We start from the raw sequence: 19,802 nt of genomic DNA, 5'->3' as shown, positions 1-19,802 counted from the left end.
CAGAGAGGAAACAAAGAAAATGACTATTCCCATGGGTACCATAACCAATACCCAATGACAAATGTCATCCTGCCAGCCTGGCATAAGCTAGACTGTGTGGCATGATCAGCTCTAAAAACTGAGGACTCTTTTGACACTTCACTGGACTACCTTTAAATGCAGGTCCAGATCACCAAGCTGTGTGTTTGCAGGAAACATCAAGAACTGGGTATATCTACCATAGGTCAGAAACCCTCCCTGAGCCTACAGAAAACATCAAGCAACCAAAACAGCTTATTAAATTATAGAAGCCATTTCTTCCCAATTGTGGCCCTAAAGGGACCCTCACATAAATGTTTTCTTCTCTGTGCTGGAACTTCTGTGAGCAGAGGGTGAAAGAGCCTATGCGGTCCACTGGAGCGCGCCAGGACCTCTGCCTGGTGAGCGTTGTGCCATGAACTGCCCGCATTAACCTCCTCTGTGTCTCTTCCTCTGGAAGCCTGCCCTGACTCTCAACCATGCAGATACCTGCACGGTCAGGCTTAGGACACCGCGTTCTCTACCGGTGAGTGTCACAATGTCACAGGGTTTCTATGGTCATTTCACTAATGTCTGCTTCCCTCACTGGACTGCGAATTCCAGGTCCCACATTTACCAGCAAGGGTCTGGTCTCGCCAGAAGCCCTAACCTTTGAGTGAGCTCTGTGGGATGACAGGAGGCTGCACACCCTCTCATGGATCTTCCTCCACGTGGACTGGGAGCGAGGATGGAACCTGCCCAACAGAGGAAGCAGGGGAAGCGTTATGCAGCTGCTGAAAAGGATGCTGACTTAGAGTACTTAAACATGGGTTGAAACTTAACCATAAGCTAAAGTGTCAGGATGCAAAATGGTACACCTATGATCTTAATGCTGGCATCAAATCTACATGCCAGGATCACGGGAATACATACCACCAGCATGGTAAAAAACAAGCTGTGCTTGGTGTCCGGACGTTCTGGTTTTCGGGAAATTTGCGAATGAGAAAAATCCTGTTTTTTTCAATCCTAAATTGTATTTTAAAAACTTAACCTCAATTGTTTTCTGCCACAAGGGCTTTATTTTACATCTTATCCAGTGTAGGCCACCCACACACTGTGCTTTCTCTCTTCCGCAGATGCCTCTGTGCAGAATACTGCTGCCTTCCCACCCAAGCCCCTGCCCTTACTAACTCCCAGCACTCTTCTCAGGGAGTTCTTCCCGAGTCTGCCCCTCTCCCCCCCACCCCCAGAGGTCAGCTGACCCACGTGCTGTTCATTTCACAACGCTTCTGACAGTGAACACTGGCCCTGTCGGGTTAATGTGTCCCCTCGACAGAGACCCAGATGGAGGCTCTGGTTAATATCCCACCCCAAACTACATACACCTGTAGCCCTCGCCCTAAGGAGACTGAGGTGGGAGGGTCTTGAGTTTGAGGGTAGCCTGGTTATACCAAAGACACAGTAGGTAATGAATACCACGGTGGGGGCTGAAGAGTTGTTGTTTGAGGGCTTGGAGGAGTGAGCATTCGTGGCTCTGACCAGGGACCTATGTTCAGTTCCCAACATTCCATCTTCTGTCTCACAACTGCATTTAACTCCAGTGCCAGGGCATCCACTTCCAGTCTCCACGGGAACGAGCACATGCATGACGCCCTGATATACACTGAGTCCACAAAATAAATCATTAAAAACCAATACTGAGTAGTGAATTCATTCATTCTGTATCTGGGTATCAGGTCCTAAATTCTGAGGTATCGCGAAGCTAAAGGTGCACACAGAAATGATGTAGTAAGCCGGACAGGATCGCCATTACAAGATGGCGCCGACATCCTGTCTTGTTGGAAATAAACAACTCCATATTTGGCTATGCCTTTGAGAGCTGCGTGTCCCCCGCTTCCCTCATGCGCGGTGGATGAGGATCCTTGAGCCTATCCCGATGCGGTCTGGTGTCAGCTGTTGGTGGCAGCCAATCACAGGGCGACCTGTGTGCCAATTCCCTATTTAAGCAGCTGCCTAAGTGCCCTTCTCCCCTTCGCCCCTTTGCTTCATGCTGTCTCTCCCCTTAGCTCCCTGCCCCTTCGCTCCCTGCCCCTTCGCTTCCTACCCTTCCCTTCCTGCCCCTCATTTCCTGCCCCTTCGTTTCATGCTCCCCATCAATCAAGGGTACTCCAGTAAAGCGTGATCTGAGTGGAATCTTGATGTGGTGGTTGTTCTTTCTCGCTGGTCGAGAAGTCCGCCACAAAATGAGATGGTGAAAAGTTCTGATCCTGATTCCTTGAGATGTTCAAAGAGTCTTAGCAATCCAGGTAAGTCATTCTGTTCATGTGTGAGGAACACTAGAGTGGCACACCTATTTGAGACATCAACAGGATGGCAACAAGGACATATAGAGAACTGTTCATTAGCAGACAAAGGAAGTCTGGGGTGGTTGTTAGGGACACTATGCTGCTTACCCCCTGCAGCTCCCCCTGTCCTTGGTTCATGCCCATTGGCCTCCCATCACACCCTTTTCTGGAGCAAGAACATAAGGCCCCGAGTAGGACTGAGCCTACACATCAGTGATCTGATGTGAGAGTCTCCTCTGTGTGCTGTGATTGCCATGAATGAATAAAGAAACTGCCTTGGCCTGTTAATAGGGCAGAACTTAAGTAGGCGGGAAGGACTGGACTGAATGCTGGGAGAAAGAATGGTGGAGTCGGGAGACACCATAGAGCCACCGCGGGAGATAGATGTGCTGAATCTTTGCTGGTAGGCCATGACCTCGTGGTGTTATACAGATTACTAGAAATGCATTAAACTAAGATGTAAGAGTTAGCCAATAAGAAGTTAGAGCTAATGGGCCAAGCAGCGATTTAATGAATACAGTTTCTGTGTGGTTATTTTGGTTCTGGGCATCCAGGACGAACAAGCAGCCCCCTCGTCCTACAATTACCAACCTAGGAAAACAATAGGCAGCAAATGGCTGCACCCTCGATGCTCTACTGTGTTTCAGAAAACATTATACACATAACTACTGCTCTCCCTAAGAATCTTATGAGAAATACAGCAAGTCTTTAAAACTAGCCACCCACGGGACACATAGGCCTTGAAGATGCTACAGCTGCATACAAGGAATAGAGCTGCCTCCTGCCAGCATTCTCTGTGATTCTCCTTGTCCGCACACACAAGAACAATCTGCAGATGTGGGGGATGGAAGCGGAGGCTCTTTCCTTGGGGACTACATTCTTCATTCTGGTATTCAAAAGGCTTTGTCTACCTTCCATTAAAATCTTGGACTGAAAAGCCTAAAATTAGGTCTACCACACGACCCAGCAACACCACTCCTTGGCAAGGCTCAAAGCACTTCATATCCTACTCCACAGACACTTGCTCGGCCATGTTTATTTGCACCCTATTTGTAATCGCTATGAAACAGAAGCAACCTACAAATCCTTTAGCTGCTGAATAGATAGGGAAAATGTGCTACATATACACTATGGAATGCTAGTCAGTTGTCAAGAACAATGAAATTATGAAATGTTCAGGTAAATGGAGGGAACTAGGAAAGATCATATTGAATGTTTTCCTGAACCCAGAAAAACAAAAGAATTTATTGGTATACAAAATCCATTTCAAAGATAAAGTGGCACATCTTTGCGGCTTCTATTGCACCAAGTGTTGAAGATCAAAAACACAAAACATTTGGTTCTTAAAACACTGCAAATAGCCAAGTACAGTACTTTGGTAAATAAAAAGATAAAATGATTCGGATGAACACAAACTGTAAAGAGACAGCCTAGGCTGCTACCCCCAAATCTCCAGATGTAACCACAGAAACCAGCAAAATTATAATACACTGTGGAAGGTGGGGAGTTGAGCGGGGAATGGGATACAAGTGATACTCAGGGGAAAAGAGAAAAAATGGGAAGAAGTATAAATAACACCAAGGTTGTCAGATAAAGCCTCGAGGAATCATGATTTTATATTTACCTAAAATTATACATAGTGTGTGTGTGTGTGTGTGTGTGTGTGTGTGTGTGTATGTGTGTCTTAAATGAAGTTGTGCCACTTGGGCTCACAATGCTCCGTGCAAGAACAACATAGCAATAGTACCAGGCATGAGAAACCTCCTTTTGAGTCAAGGTAGTCCGAATGACTCCCCAGACAATATAGGCTACTGATATTGCCCTGGGATGCCTCTCAGAGGTTAGTGTTCAGGCCCTATTGCTGAAGGCATTGGACACTTAGGACACAGGACATGGATTATTTGAACTGGACTTAACATAAAAGCTTCCTCCCTGCAGTCTAGTTTACATAGTATCATAAAGAAAAAATGGATATGTGTACATGTGTGCATACATGTATGTGTATGTATGTGTGTGCATGCATGTATGTGTACGTATGTGTGTACAGCAAAAGACGGGAGATGTAGGGTGCTCCCGTCACTCAGTCTAGATTCCCTTGAGACAGGTTCTCTCACTGAAGCTCTGTCTTCAACCCACCTCCACGCAACTCACCCCTGCCAGCAGGACCACACCTGGCTGTTTTATGTGGGTGCTGGGATTCTGGGCTCAGGCCTTCATGCCTGAGCATCAAGAGTGCACGCGCTTTCACTCACTGGGTCCAGCTCCCGCCTGTTTTTCTGTTGTTTGCCGTGATGGTTTGGTTTGGTTTTTCTTTTTGGCGGTACTAGGGCCTCGTGCGTGCTAGACAAGTGCTATACCATTGAGTTACACACTAAACCTACACCAGGTACCCTCAAACACTTGCCCGAGGAAAAAGAAGTTAATGGTACATTTTTGTATAGGTTTGAAAAGGAACGATCACGGTCACTGTGTGAATAGCCCAGCAAAACAAACAGACAGGGCATCCAGACTTTCTTCCTGACAGAGCACAAGGCTCATCAGGCAAGGGGATAGGCACCAGCTGCTGACCTTTCTCCCAGGAGAGACTCATCCAGAGGGCTGGGAGATCTGGAATGCTGGGAGGTAGGGAGTGAAGTGTCCAGCAGGAGCTCGACATCCCCTTGGTGATTGGGCGAGGGTCGTCCGGACTTCCTCGGATCTAAAGGCGGTGATGTCTGACTCCTTAAGACAATGCGCTCGTCAGGCTCTCTGGTGACCTGAGTGACAATGTGAGTTACTCTTGACTCGTAGTTTGGGTTTTGATTTGCCTAATACAGAGGTAGGGGCAGGCTAGGACAAGGAAGCGAAAGTGAGGTCAGATAACAGAACACGTGGCCAGGGATCACCCACAAATAAAAAAGGGGACCATGTTACAGAAGCCTCAGGAATATGGGTCGGGGAGACACAGTCAAAAGGCTCTGTGTTTGGCAACATTAATAAGCCAAGGTAAACTCACACTTAGAACTTTGATTTCTTTTTTTTCTGGTTTTTCAAGATAGGGTTTCTCTAACAGTCCTGGCTGTTCTAGAACACATTTTATAGACCAAGCTGGCCTCAAACTCATTGAGATCGGCCGGCATCTGCCTCCAAGGTGCTAGAATTAACAGTGTGTGCCACCACTGCCCAACTAGAGCTCTGATTTCTGAGGACACTGACTTTTTGGTTCTGAGGAAGATGGAATTTTTCAACCAAGTGTGACTGTCCTGTACATAGGAAATGCAGTATACAGTTCATTTCCTTCCCATGCACCTCTCAGTTTGTAGCATAAAAGCTGCGGCTCTCAGTTGGGCAAACTGGTCAAGTTTGAGGACACGATTAGCACCTCACTGTAGAGAGGGATCTAATTGGAGACAGGCAACTTAAGTCACTGGTGATAAGATAATAATTGGCCTGTATAAACTCTCCCTTGGCAACAAAAGAAGGGGAGCGAGCCAATGAACCCCACGGTGAAGCAGACAGTGGAGTGTGAGCACTGGTCTGCAGAAACCCTACCGAACCCATGCTACCCCATGAGCAGCACAGCTAGGAACATATTCTCCCCACTAACCCCACAGGGCTTGACCTAGACACGGGAAACAAATAATTTTACAGACGATACTGCTACAATTACCTTTACGTTTGTTTCGAGGCTTTCAAGAGAAGATGCTAGAAGAGAGAGGTGGAGGAGTGTGAAAAGCTCGTTGTTACCAGTTAGCCATATAACGGCTGGCACATTTACCCCACAGAAGAAGCAAGATTTTAGACAACAAATGAATGACAAAGGGACCAAAGGTTCCCTTGTAAAATACAAGTTCGCAACTGAGTGTCTCTTGGGGCACTGCAATTCTAGGGAAGTTTCTGTCTTCTTGGGGTCCACAGTCAGGTTGTATTTTCAATGACAGCCCAGTTGGAAAGGGGCTGGGGCCATGGAGCAGAAGGTCAGCACCCTTACAGCCTTAAACGGAGAAAATCTATCTGTCCAGATGCCCAGAGCCTGGAAGAAGACCCTGTGGATCTAATATAAAGTTCCTATGCTCTGCTGTGTGAGTCCCGGTTGGTTTCTTGAGATCAGTTAACATAGGAGCCCTTGAGTATACTTATCTGAGGGAAACATGGCTGTGACATCGAGCCAGTAATACCTAAGAACACAGAGAAACCCAGCGCATCCAAACCACAAATCATCGTCATCGCCCTAAATGTCTATGAGAGGTAAGTAGATCCCATACTAGTGAGTGGCAAGGATGACCAGAAAGCAAAGCAATAGCCTAACACATACAAGGCCCTAATTCCAAAACAAAACAAAATATTGCAATACAAAAAAAAAAACCTCCAAAAGTAACAAATACACATAAAAACTGCCAAGCAAGTGGATTTTTTCCTTAAGTTTAACGACAAAACGCTCTCCAGATTTATCGTCCCCTTACACCACCAGATGCAATAAGGAAGAACAGAAACTTTTACAGCCTGACACCGTTCCTATCTGGGCACACTTATCTGTGTGTGTACACATGGTTCTGGAAAAGCCGCAACCGCCACCACACTAAACTAGACAGGGAATCAGTGATGCCAAGTAGCTGCAAACCGATCCAGGCCTAGAGACTCCCTGGGCACTCCCCTGCGACGAGATCGGAACTGCATTAACATCTGTTCTGCTGCTGGCCCTTGTTTCTCAAGGGGCAATCCAGGGCCCGGCAGCACAAGGATCCCCTGGAAGCTTGTGAGAAAAGGACCCAGGCCCCATGCCAGCACTTTATCAAGATGTGCATGCAATTCAACAGGAGCCCCAGCTGGCTCAGAGGCACACAGAGTCTTAGAGGGGTGGCTTTATTCTCCCATAGATCTGGGGGTGACCTAAGCATAGAGATGGCCTGGAGTCCCAGGGATTCCAGGACCTCAGTCCAGAGAGCTGAACATCCAGAGGTTGTAGCTCTGCTAACAGCTCGGTGTAAGACTCATACCCATAACCTCGGGAAACGTCCTCACCCACCAGGAGCAAGTGAAACATGGTGTATGCCGCCATCGGAGGCAAACGAGCATCAAGCAAGCCCCACTGTCCTTCCAGGAAAGGACATTTGCTGTTGCTTGCTTTTGCTGTGACAGGGAAGATGACCCTGCTTTTACGGGCTGCACCAGTGATTTTCAATCGCAGCGCTTAAATTAAATGTCAGAGGTGATGAAGCGCTTCCTCCTCCCAGCCCCACGCTGTCCGGGTCAGTGGTTATCAGTCACTCTGTCTGGTCTGTGTTAACTCCACAGCACTCTGCAGTCCTTTCAAAGTACAAACCATCAAGTCGAACACAGGGAACTCCACTGTAAGGCTATCCCACGTCTAGTCCCACCACGGGGTAACAGAAGGGATCATCACCAGCCCTGTCCAGACTAAGAACTCCAGGCAAGCTGCCATGACCTTCACTGGGGACAGACTCACACATTTCTCCTGAGATCAAAGCCCCCAGGATTGCCTTACCCCAGACACTGTCAATTAGTAATGTACAGTCCAGGAATCTTAATGGGGTGGGGGTCCTGATGAAACCTCCAGATTAAAACCTGCATTCATAATTACACGACGACAGGATGCGTTCCTCCCATTCCCCCACAGTGTAACAAATGCCAACACAGCACATTGTAACAGTATTATCCTAATGGCCAGTGACTTTCTCACTGCTGTGTTACATTTTACAATCACTCAGTTTTGATTTCTAGCATGCTAAATGTGGCTAGCCATCATCCATGTCAATCAAAGCCCTTTCAGGTCCTCAACATCGTTCGCAAGGGGATCCCAAATGCTGCGAGAGCTGGCTCCCTCCTCACTAACTAGCGTGGAATCTGTCAGCAAGTGTCATGGCCACCATCAGTGTCTTGCTCCTTCGTCCTCGGACAAACGGCAAAAACAAGCAACGTGTTTGCTAACTGTCAGCCATGCCTTCGCAAAGAGTTCACGCCAGGAGGAAGTGCTGCCTGTTTGCCAGCCTAGCCGTGGGCTGTGGCCACATGCGATCAGTCACACCCCCCAGCTCAGTCCCCTGCAAGTACTGAGGGCGTCTTGAAAGTAAGCTGCTTCTTAGTGGCCTCTGCCCATGGGAATGTCTCTGCTGGAGAGACCCAGAGAGATAGGTCCACAGTTTCCAACCTAACCTCTAGTTCCTCAGAACGAAGGATGCCCAGTGGAATGCACTTGTGCTTGGTAAAGGGATGTTAGTAACGAGAAACTCAAGTACCTCTTCTCATTGGAAGAGCGAAGTCTAAAATCTTCGATTTTCTTCTGGACTTCAGTAAGTGATGTTCCAAACTGCCTTCACCAAAGGGGTTTTCACTGTCCACCTGAAAGTGAAGGAGACAGGTAAGACTCTTCCTGCAGTAGCTTGGACTACCTACCCACAATGCCTCCCCTACCCTTATTCAGAGAGACACTTGAAAAATAGCCTAAATCACGGTCTCAGAGGATGGTACATTTTATGCCCACCATCTCCAGCGAGGCCAGATCTGAGGGTGAGTGTCAAATGTGAGCACAGAGAACTGAAGGTTGATAAAAGACAGCACTGAGTTTTCGCCTGCCGAGAGCTGGGATAAAGGTGTGAGCTGCCACGCCTGGCCCAGAATCCTTTGGACCGCACAGAGTATTCCAAAAACGAGAGAATCACCATTCAGATTCTCCTCCAACCTAGATTCTTTTAAAACACAATAGAGCCGGGCAGTTGTGGCACACACCTTTGATCCCAGCAGAGGCAGGCAGATTGAGGTTCAAGGCCAGCCTGGTCTGCAGAACAAGTTCCAGGATAGCCAGGGCTACACAGAGAAACCCTGTCTCAAAACCAAAGCAAACCAAGAAAGCCCACAATAGCAGTGACTACTCTCTTACTTCAAGTGACAGGCCAGGCTTCCTAAGACAAAACTGGCCAACAGGACCTGCAGAAGCAGGTCAAATGCTTGAAAAAGAGATTCTTCTACAGCGTAAATTTTAAATTTCTGAAATGGACTTTGACAAATTTTTATTTTTTTCAGCAAAGCAGACTACAATGATAGTGTTTATTGAAAGTCAAGAAACAGACTGATTCTGTTTTTTTTTTATTTTTAACTTAAACTTTTTAATGCATATGAGTGTTTTGTTTGCATGTATGTCCATGTACTACATGTGTGCTGGTGTCCACAGAGGCCAGAAGGGGGCATCAGATCCCTTGGATCTGGAATTACCAAAAGGAACTGCTTGTGTGGGTGCTGAAAATTGAACCTGGGTCCTCTGGAAGAACAGTCAATGCTCTTAACTGCTGAGCCACCTCTCCAGACACAAGTTCCCTAAATTTTAATGCTTCTATTAAGGATGTCTCACACATGATCAGAAAATCTGGCTAATCAAGTATGTACCTATAAAAGAGCTGAGCATACAGTCACAACTGTAATGATTTGTTAAACAGTAGAAATGGAAATTTTCACTCCCTAAGAAATCTAACCATTGTTTTTACAAGATGAATTACTCCACAGTGGCAGAGACTGCATTTGATAAGCATGAATATGGAATAGAATAAGTTACACTGTCCAAAATAGATGCAAGCTATCAACACATCTACGGAGCCATATTTACTGATAGGTTACTACCTTTTTTGCCAGGCATCTTTACCAAGATCAATAAAAGGAAAACAGCCATTTAGTATTTCTGTGTCTATGAATAGTTCTTATTTGGAGATTAGCTAGTTGGCATTTTCTAGCCAGAAAGCTCAATTCTACCTAGAAACAAATTACACACAACAATCTCAACAGTGCCTTGACTGAGATTTACCCCACCCTCACAACCTGTGTCAGATGCACGATCATAATTTCTAGTGACTTTAAGTGAAAATGTCGACAATTTACCCATCATTAACATTCTGAAGATAGTCACTAACTGGAAGGTGCGATAGAGTTCATGGAGGGCATGAAATAACAGAAACGTTAATTTGAGTGTATCTATATATTGCTACGGGATATCCCTTCTGTACGTTGCGAATATATGTTGCTCTCATTGGTTGATAATAAAGCTAATTTGACCTATAGCAAGGCAGAATATATCTAGATGGGAAAGCCAAATTGAACACACAGAGAAGGAAGAGCAAAGTCGAAAGAGACTGGAGCCAGTTGCCCAAGAAATAAGATGCCAGCAGACTGGTAAAAGCCACAGAAATGTGGTAATACATAGGTTAATAGAAATGGCTTAATTTAAATGTAAGAGCAAGTTAGTAATAAGCCTAAACTATAGGCCAAACATTCTGCAATTAATATTAAGCCTTTGAACGATTATTTAGAAGTGGCTAAGGAACAAGGCAGGACAGATAAACCTCCATTTACTTTAATTACAGACAGTTTCATGGAAAACATAAAGGCTATGAATACAAAAACTGAAGAAAATAATCAAATTAATGGTGTGTGTGTGTGTGTGTGTGTGTGTGTGTGTAACTCAGCAGCTCAAATTTTCCTGAAACAGGCTATGCAGCCCAGGCTAGCCTCAAACTCATGTTTATCCTCCTGCCTTAGCCTCCCAAGTGCTGGGATTATAAGGGTATATCGCAACACCTGACTTTAGATATCCCTTTTATTACACTGATGAGCCAATGTCTATTTTATAATACAGTAATTAAAAGCAAATTTTCAAGATAGCCACAAGGACTACAGTGACTAACCATGCCCACTGCTTCTGGTGACTAAGATTCAGAAGGTTCTTTGAGTGAGGCCCATCCTTGCTTTTTCCCCCACTGACATCTTGCCCTGCTCAGCATTGGGCTACTGAGCATCAGTCTCATCGAGAAGAGGAAAACTGTTTCTTATAAAGGGCTGGACCTTCACTTTGAATTGAGGCACCTTATCAGCCAGCCTTTAATTGACATCTTCAGTTCCTGGCAGTTCACAGGTGCCTCTGAGTAATGGTGAGTTATCTACGGACATTATACTCAGTTAATAATGTTCTAAAATTAAAAATGGGGCAATTGAGCAAATTCCCTCCGAGATGCCTTTATAGTCATTTCCTAACAATGATGCTGGGAAATGAACATCATTTAATGGCAGCTATTATTCATTTGAAGTCCCTCGGTAGTCACTATCGCCACGTGTTGGCGTGGCTCAACGCTTCTTCCTCCCGCTCCTGTCAGCAGCCTCACTGCAACAAGTTACTCTGAGAAATCACTTCAAGCTCACATGTCTAACCACAAATGGAGGCTTTCTTGCTTCAGGGAGCCTGAAGCTTTTTCCAAGGTTCTGCTGAGTCGGCTGGTGCTGGACGAGACGTCTAGGGGAAGACGGGGAGGGGAACAGAGCCTGTGTGCCTTTGGGAAGTCGGTCAGGACTTTTCTCCTTTTGCTTCGTCTTTCTGTTATTTGTGGGAGTTCTTTGCCCATGTGATTTCGGTAAAGGCATTTGGGGTTTACAGTTCTCCTCCTGAGAGCAGAAAACAAACAGATTTGTCAGGCTGTTCCTTCTCGTTAGGTCTTGACCATGCTTGGAATGGACTCTGCCCTTGAGCTCTACTTCCAGCCAAAAATATTATTGGAAAAAAAAAGATAATTCAATCAAGACTATAATAATTAATTGAACATTTAAAAACTAAAAAGACTGCCTCATATTTATAGAAGAAACCTTTAAAGAAAGGCATTTATTTACCTAATCTACCATTTAACGTAATTAGTATGTATAACTCACTAAAATCACACATTTTAAATAATAACAGTGAGGTTTATTTGTGCTGGGGAAAGCTTGAGAAGTCAGATGCAGACAGGCACACTCCAAGCCCAGGCAGACCACAGACACTGAGAAGAATGAATGGCATGTACAGGTGGACCCAACCGCTTCACTTCAAGGAGTGTATTAAAAGTAATTAGTGTTGCTCTGTGCACAGAACTGAAGGCATTGTGTCTTAGACTCAGTTTCACCATGGAGCCTAGACTGCCCTTCAACAGGAGCAAGCTCCCACATCAGCATCCCAAGGGCTAAGATTACAGATGTGTGTCACCATGGCCAGCTTGAAATGGTTTTAAAAATATCTCTGTGAATAAACAACCATCTTAGCGGAAATCCCACCTCAGCTCAAAGACAGTGTAGCAAAGACTCTGTCGGGCTTCTTTTTGTTCTTCCAGCTGTTCTGTTTGGTGTGTCTGTGACAGGTGGGCGGTGTGGAGGGGAGGAGCTAACGGTCTCCCATTCTGATTGTTGTGTCTGTGATGGTCCAGGAGTGGGGGTGAGGAGGAGTTAACAGTCTCCCATTCTGATTGTTGTGTCTGTGATGGTCCAGGAGTGGGGGTGAGGAGGAGTTAACAGTCTCCCATTCTGATTGTTGTGTCTGTGATGGGTGGGGAGATGGAGGAGAGGAGCTAATGGTCTTCCATTCTGATTGCTGTGTCTGTGATGGTCCAGGAGTGGGGGTGAGGAGGAGCTAACAGTCTCCCATTCTGATTGACACCATCACTAACCATCATTCTCTTGAACAGCACCATTGAACACACAGCAAATGCACTCTAATGGGACAGCCTGTGCAAATGGTTTGAATACAGAAATTAACACTAGCAAAAAACTGCCCAGGTTACAGTATGTTCAGTTTCATGTAAACTCAGCAAACCGAGGTCAGGCCAAGAGTCTTTAGATTGGGGGTGAGGGCTCTTGTCATTTCTGTCATTACCCTCTTCATTGTACTTACAAAAAATCTGTTTCTGTGTGGGGACACACATTCCCGGATGGCTGTCCTTGTAGAAAACTCTAGTTTTGGAGCAATGCCCTAAAAAATAAGACAACAGAAAGAGAAGCAAATAAAATTACTGGAAACAATTCTCTTGCCCATCTCTTTTTCATTGGAAATCCACTAAGAACCCAGATGTCCTTCTGTACTCAGCATAATCAGAAACCTTTTTTAAAAATATACAGAGTAAGAAGAGCTGAACACGTATATCATGTGTCAGCTATACTAAGTCGAGGCCTAAACCAACTTGGAATACACACTCATAACTCCTAACACAACCCTGTGAAGTGGGTCCTAATAAAATTTTCATTTGGACTTGAATGAGCTCAGACAGTTTATGTAGCTTGTCAGGCTGGCAGTGGCAGAGCTGATAATTGGACCTAGGCATCTGCACTCCAATGCCCATGCTGCTAACTACTCTATCTGAAATACAGGAGCAGGAAAACGAGATTAGTAAGGAGGAGGAGCAGGTCTCCTTCCCTGCCTACTTGCCTTGGAAAACTTGGCTTTCGTCTTCTATCAAACATTTATACTCATCAGGACTATTCTCAAACTGTTTTATTCGATGTGGTTTTTTATCATCCAAATGATTGCTGAGGTATAAAGTGAAATAAAACCACAATGTATGGGAATACAAAGAAAAATCCCACTACCGTTGGGAAAATCAGTCTAATTGTTAAGGAACTGATAAGACACCGCTAGCAGGTGACTGGTGTGCCTGGCCCACTCAGGCCATTCCTTCTCATTTTCCACAGTCGCAATGAACACTGAGAAGAGAGAATGGAAATAAATGCAAGAGAAGTAGCATCGTGTTTGGGTCTAAGACTGTAAACCCTGTCGGTCCAAGTACGTGTCTGATGCAATGCGATGGAGAAAGGAATCACAGTCCTTCCCCCGGATGACAGGACAAGAGGATCCATGCTGTGACCTCGGCACATGCCAGCCATGTAGCTCGGCACACACCACGGGCATCAACTGCTCCTGAAGCCCTGGCAAGTGGTTTGATTTTGATTTGTGAAATGTTCTGGAGGAATTGAACCACTCTCTCTTTTTGTCTATCTATTAAATTGTTCATAGAGTTTGATAAACTGAATTACAAGAAATGATGCTGAGTCCTGAAGGTATGTCAATGCATTTTAAAGCTTTTTTCCTGATAATCCCCTCCATCTATAAACAACTATAAATACAACTTCATATAAGTTAGTCTTTCTATTCGTGCCCAGAACATTCAACAGGCGAGTGACACTGGAGGAAAAATTAAGTGTTTCTCCTTGTTTTGATTTTGAAGATGGCTCTTTTTTAACTGGGAATTCTGAGCATTTCCTCAGGCTGGTTCCCATCCACTTTAACTCCCTTTTCAATTCTGAAGGGCAACATGCCAATAACATGAAGAAATAAAGGGGAGCATCTCACAGGTGCCATGGACTTAAATACATGAAGGCGAAGCCAGAAAAAGAAAATAAGTGATTTTAGGAATATTTGCCAGACCCTGAAAGATAACAGGGAGGGCTTAAAGTTATAGGCATTCAGAATTCTGATTAGGACTACTTTAGATGAATGTTTGTGCCTGGTGTATCAGTCATCCGTAGCATTGAAGGAACAGTAACACTCTCTGAAGATTCTCAGCAGGGCAGGGACAGTAACTTCACTACACAATAAAACAGCAAGCAAGCAAGCAAGAAAGAAAGAAAGAAAGAAAGAAAGAAAAGGAGGAAGGGAGGAAGGAAGGAAGGAAGGAAGGAAGGAAAGGCCAGTGCAGAAATGCTTTTAATAATTCACAAGCACTTGGCCCTTAAAGAAGAGGTCATCCAAAAGACATAAAAATCCATGAAGAAGAAGACGAAGGAGAAGGAGGAGGAGGAGGAGGAGGAGGAAAGAAAAGAAAAGAAAAGAAAAGAAAAGAAAAGAAAAGAAAAAGAGACAGAAATCATGGACCATAATATCAAAATGAATGTCTTGAATTTGGGTTCAGACAAATGCCTCGAGACTATCAGCTGCCTATCCGCCGCACCATGCATGGCTTCTCAATAGCGTCCACCTCTATCAGTGCCCCTCTGCCAAAGGGAACCTGCTCAACAATACCAGCCTTGAGGAATTTGTAAATTATTAGGTAGAGAATGACTAAAAATGTAAAAGGTTGAAGGGCATAAAACAAATGTAAGATAATATCATTTCTGTCATTACCCTATTTAGTGAAAAAAGCTATGATCAAACAAATCTTCTGAAATCTGCGATAAGTTGAAAGAGGAATCTTTTGGGACATTGTGTGACAACTGACTTTTGCAATGATACCGTTTAGTTAGATAATAAAACTTTCAGCTTTTGGATCAAGAGTGGAAATCAGTATAGTTTGGTGTCACGAGCTGGGCATCTGACCATGGATGAAAACAGAACTGAGGTAACTAAGCAAGACAAAGCTACCTGCCCAAGACCAACCCCGTCAACACTAAAATATTCAGGGCCGAAGAAGTTCTTTCCCCGTAGAAGCCCATGGAGGGTCACTCACTGGAAAACCTATTGGAGTCTTCATAAGCACCTCCCTATACATGCCAAGGTGTGAAGGTGTCAGCTTGGGCTCAGGGAACAGAAAATCTCGTGTGTTTTCTTCATAGTAGGCCAGCTCTTCCCATGCTAGAAGGAAAGAAGAAAAATCATAAGCATATGTATTCTACATGCCTCAACTTTAACAAAATGGATGTTCAGATGGTGTGCTGGTTAGCTTTATGTCAACCTGACACAATCTATAGTCATCTGAGAGGAGGGAGCATCAGCTGAGAAAATGCCTCCTTGAGATTGTGCTATAGGTAAGCCTGTAGGGGATGTTGATGTGGGAGGACCTAGCTCATTGTGGGTTGTACCACTCCTGGGTTGGTGGTCCTGGATTCTTTAAGTATAAGAAAGGAGGCTGAGCAAGCTATGGAGAGAAAGTCAATAATCATCACTTCTCCATGGCCTCTATCAGCTCCTGCATCCACCAGGTTCCTGTTCTGACTTCCCTTTATGATGAACAATGATGTGGAAATGTAAGCCAAATAAACCCTTTCTTCTGCAAGTTGCTTTGGTTTCATCCCAGCCACAGTAACCCGAAGACTGATGGTATCAGGGAGGGCACTTAGGTCAAACAAGACATTTTGAACCTAATATTTGTTATTCAAAATAAACTAATTTCTATTACTTTTTATCTTGTGAATAATTTAGCTCATGGATAGTCTTGAAAAAAGGAAGGCTGTTACACAAAATTGAACAAAATGAAATAAATCTCTTCATCTTTCCATCCATCCATGCACCCATCCATGCTTTGCTTCACCAAATATTTACCAAAGACAAATTTTGAGCCAGACCCTAAAGGCAGTCAGGAATGAGACAGACACAATCCTGCTCACACAAAGTTTATAGTTGGAGTGGGCTCTGTATGTTTGGTTGGGTACAAGGGTACCAATGGCCCAGAGGGCAAGTAGACTTGAAGTTCTTGGAGAGAATGTTATCAACCCAGAGATGCTCCAGACATTTGTTGAGATCATTTATGAGAAGGGGCCAGTAATGCTCCAGTGTCCTGGGGAACTCAAGACACCCCTGCATACTTTCTCTATCATGCATGACTTTCTAATGTCCTACTAGACATTTCTTTAGGCTAAAAATAACTTAATGGTTATCCAAGCCTAAAATTATGTTACAAAGAACGGCTGTATGATTTTACAATACAAAAAGAAAAGTGGCTTCTAATGAAACGGGATTCATTTTAGAATGTAAGTACTGGCAATAATGATGCGTTTAGATGTGCAGGGATTTTCAAACTGCTCAATAGGTCTCAGTAGAAGGCCAAACAACGAAAAAGAAAAATTGTTCTTTTATTTATGCAATACCCATACTTTTCTAGAAAAATCAGTGTATTGTAAAACACAAAATACGGTATTTTCTGTTTTTGTTCCTATGTCATTTCTTTGCACTCCTGCCTAGCAGACAAGCTTCACCACAGTAGACTGAAGAGGATGTCTTCCCTTCTCCACACAGCACTTCCACAGCTTGAGTTGGGCTTTTCTCTTGGTGGAGATCCTGTTCTTTCAAGTTTCCCTCTACAATCAACTTAAAATCTTCCATTAGAATTCTCTGCATATCAGACTAAAACCCATGTACCACTCGGCATGGTGATGAACAGTTTTAATACCAGCACTCCAGAGGCAGAGTCAGGCAGATCTCTGTGAGTTCAAGACAGCCTGATCTACATAGCAAATTCCAGGACTACAATGAGACCTACTCTCTAAACAAAACAAAACACTAGTAAGGTACAACCTATTGCCTCAATTGGCCTTCAAGATTTTATATAAATCAGGCCTTTAATCATTGCTGCTACTTCACTAACGACCTATCTCTGAATTACTTCATTTCATCCCCGATGCCATTCTTGCCAGACTGTAGACATATCAAAGTCACCTCTAGAGTTTTGGGGTTTATTTCTTTGTTTAGTTGGTTGCTTTTCTTGAGACAGGGCCAGCCTTATGAAGTCCAGACAGGCATTGAATTGGCTACACAGTCAAGGATAGCCTTGAACTCCTGACCTGATGCTTCTACTTCCTGTGTTAGAATTACAGGCATATGCCCGACACCCATCTCTCTGCTATTCACATTCCCCCTTAACATTCCTCTCTCAAATCCTTGAATGATTGGCTCCCTCTCATCAAATCATAGCCTTGATTTAAATGTCCTCCCTAGATGCTGCTCCCAAACCCGTGTAAGTATACAAATAACGGAGACTCTGTAAACACAATTCTTATCTCCACTCATGAAGAAATATGTATGTGAAATTGAGATAACTTAAGTACCTACTTGTATCAGTCACTCTTAAAACAATCACTCTTTTTGAAATTCATTTTCTACATTAAAACAAGTTACAAAGACCAAACGCTCTCTAAAATCTTTTTAACTCTTGCTCGCCATTCACTCCTCAACGATTTCTTTGCATTCACGCATTCAAGAAACAATCATTGAGAACTCACTGCATGCCCAGAGTGCTACATTGGCCTGTGGGTAAGCCTGTGTGCATTTCCTTGATTGATGATTGAAGTTAGAGGGCCCAGATCACTATAGACAGTGCCCTGGGCTGGTGGTCCTGGGGGCTATAAGAAAGCAGGTTGAGCAAGCCATGAGGAACAAGCCAGTAAATAGGACTCTTTCACGGCCTCTGCATCAGTTCCTGCTTCCAGGTTCCTGCCTTGAGTTCCTGCCCTGACTTCCCTTCATGATGACCTGTTACCTGGAAGTGTAAAATAAAATAAGCCATTTCCTCCTCAAATTGCTTTTGGGCATGGTATTTTATCATAGCAATAGAAACCCAAACTAAGACGTAGCCCCTTGGGCTATTGCGTGAAAAATAGCCAAGAGAATATAAGTCATTTTCTGCCATCGTCATGGTTGTTCCATGATATCATTCTAACAGTGGTCTACGTTAGCATCGGTACATTCGTGCAGGAACACACGCCAGGCATGTGGCATATCGCACTCACTGCACATTAGGCTTCTCCTATGTTCCCTTTCCTCTCAGGGGTTTTTGGATAGTTCTTGTCACAGTATGCAAAATTATAGCTACTCAATTATTATTCATTTATTTACCAAGAATTTAAATAAACAAAAACAAGAAGCCAGAGAAGTATAGACAAACTAATTCGCTCTCTCTAGAATAACAAGAACAGACTCATGATGATTAAATTAATTACCAATTTGAAGATTCCAGAATCACCTGGAAAATAGGCCTCTATTTCTTCATGGGTAGAATTATTTTAGTTTCCTTAATTGAGGAAGAAAGATCCATCCACTATGAATGACTTTATTCCCTAGATGGGATGCTGGGTTATATAAGTAAAAAAAAAAAAAAAAAAAAGGAACTGAGGAAGAGCATGGATAAATCACCCTGTCTTCATCAAAGTTCCATTACTGTGAAGAGACACCATGACTACAGCAACTGTTACATAAAGCATTGGGGTTGGTTTGCATTTAGAGGCTTAGGCTTAGTCCATTATCATCATAGTGAGAAGCATGGGGTCATGCAGGTAGACATAGTATTGGAGAAGTAGCTATGAGTGCTACATCTCAGCAGGTAGCAGGAAGAGGGCTGCTAGGCCTAGCTTGAGCATTTGAAACCTCAAATCCCACCCCCAGAGACACACCTCCTCCAGCTAGGCCACACCTCCTCCAACAAGGCCACACCTCCTCCAACAAGGCCAACCTACTCCAGCAAGGTCACACCTCTTCCAACAAGGCCACATCTCCAACTAGTGCCATTTCCTATGAACCTATGGAGGTCATTTTTATCCAAATAACCACACAGCCTTTGCTTCTTGACTGTGAATGTAATGTGACCAGTTGCCTTCCTTCCTTAGGTTGCCTTTGTTAGAATATTATCCCAGAAACAGAAAAGTAAGACAGAGCATTGGTACCAGAGTGGGACTGTTATATCATAAGCCTAATCTGTGGTTCCTGGGTATTTGAAGCTAATTTGCAGGATGGATGCAGAAGAATTGGGAACTTTGGGCTAGAAAGTCCTCCAATACTATATGCATAGCCTAATGGACCATTATAGTGCAAGCTTTGATGCCAAAAATGCTGAAAGAAATGCAAACAGTAGAGGCCCAATTCATGAAGTACTCACTACATTGGAATTGGAAGACGGTCACTCATGTGACATTTTGGAAAAGAAGCTAGTTTCATTCTGCCCTTATCCTGAGAACTTGAAGTGAAGTTGTATTTAAAGGTAA

At 44.1% G+C, this 19,802-nt stretch overlaps 1 protein-coding gene across 7 annotated transcripts in view; it reads right to left on the bottom strand.

Moving 5' to 3' along the window:
* The window catches only part of Spata6l (spermatogenesis associated 6 like), a 49,646-nt gene that overhangs the window by 4,144 nt on the left and 25,700 nt on the right, over positions 1–19,802 (bottom strand). For 4 of the 7 annotated variants that reach the window (XM_041660987.1, XM_041660982.1, XM_041660983.1 and 1 more), the window contains 6 exons: positions 15,560–15,684; positions 13,015–13,092; positions 11,523–11,762; positions 8,579–8,681; positions 5,992–6,026; positions 4,911–5,171 (listed from right to left, as the gene is read on the bottom strand). In XM_041660987.1, coding sequence (XP_041516921.1) covers positions 5,082–5,171; positions 5,992–6,026; positions 8,579–8,681; positions 11,523–11,762; positions 13,015–13,092; positions 15,560–15,601 — 588 coding nt within the window. In that variant the 5' untranslated portion in view covers positions 15,602–15,684 and the 3' untranslated portion in view covers positions 4,911–5,081. The remainder of the gene's footprint in view (positions 1–4,910; positions 5,172–5,991; positions 6,027–8,578; positions 8,682–11,522; positions 11,763–13,014; positions 13,093–15,559; positions 15,685–19,802) is intronic. The other 3 variants (XM_041660985.1, XM_041660984.1, XM_041660986.1) reach the window with 2 other exon arrangements.

The sequence above is a fragment of the Microtus oregoni genome, unplaced genomic scaffold, assembly GCF_018167655.1.
Source record: "Microtus oregoni isolate MIOR12 unplaced genomic scaffold, Mior012 000012F_ref0000307, whole genome shotgun sequence".
Lineage (NCBI taxonomy): Eukaryota > Metazoa > Chordata > Mammalia > Rodentia > Cricetidae > Microtus > Microtus oregoni.
The sequence above is the reverse complement of the archived record's forward strand: the minus strand, read 5'-3'. Positions and strand labels throughout refer to the sequence as shown.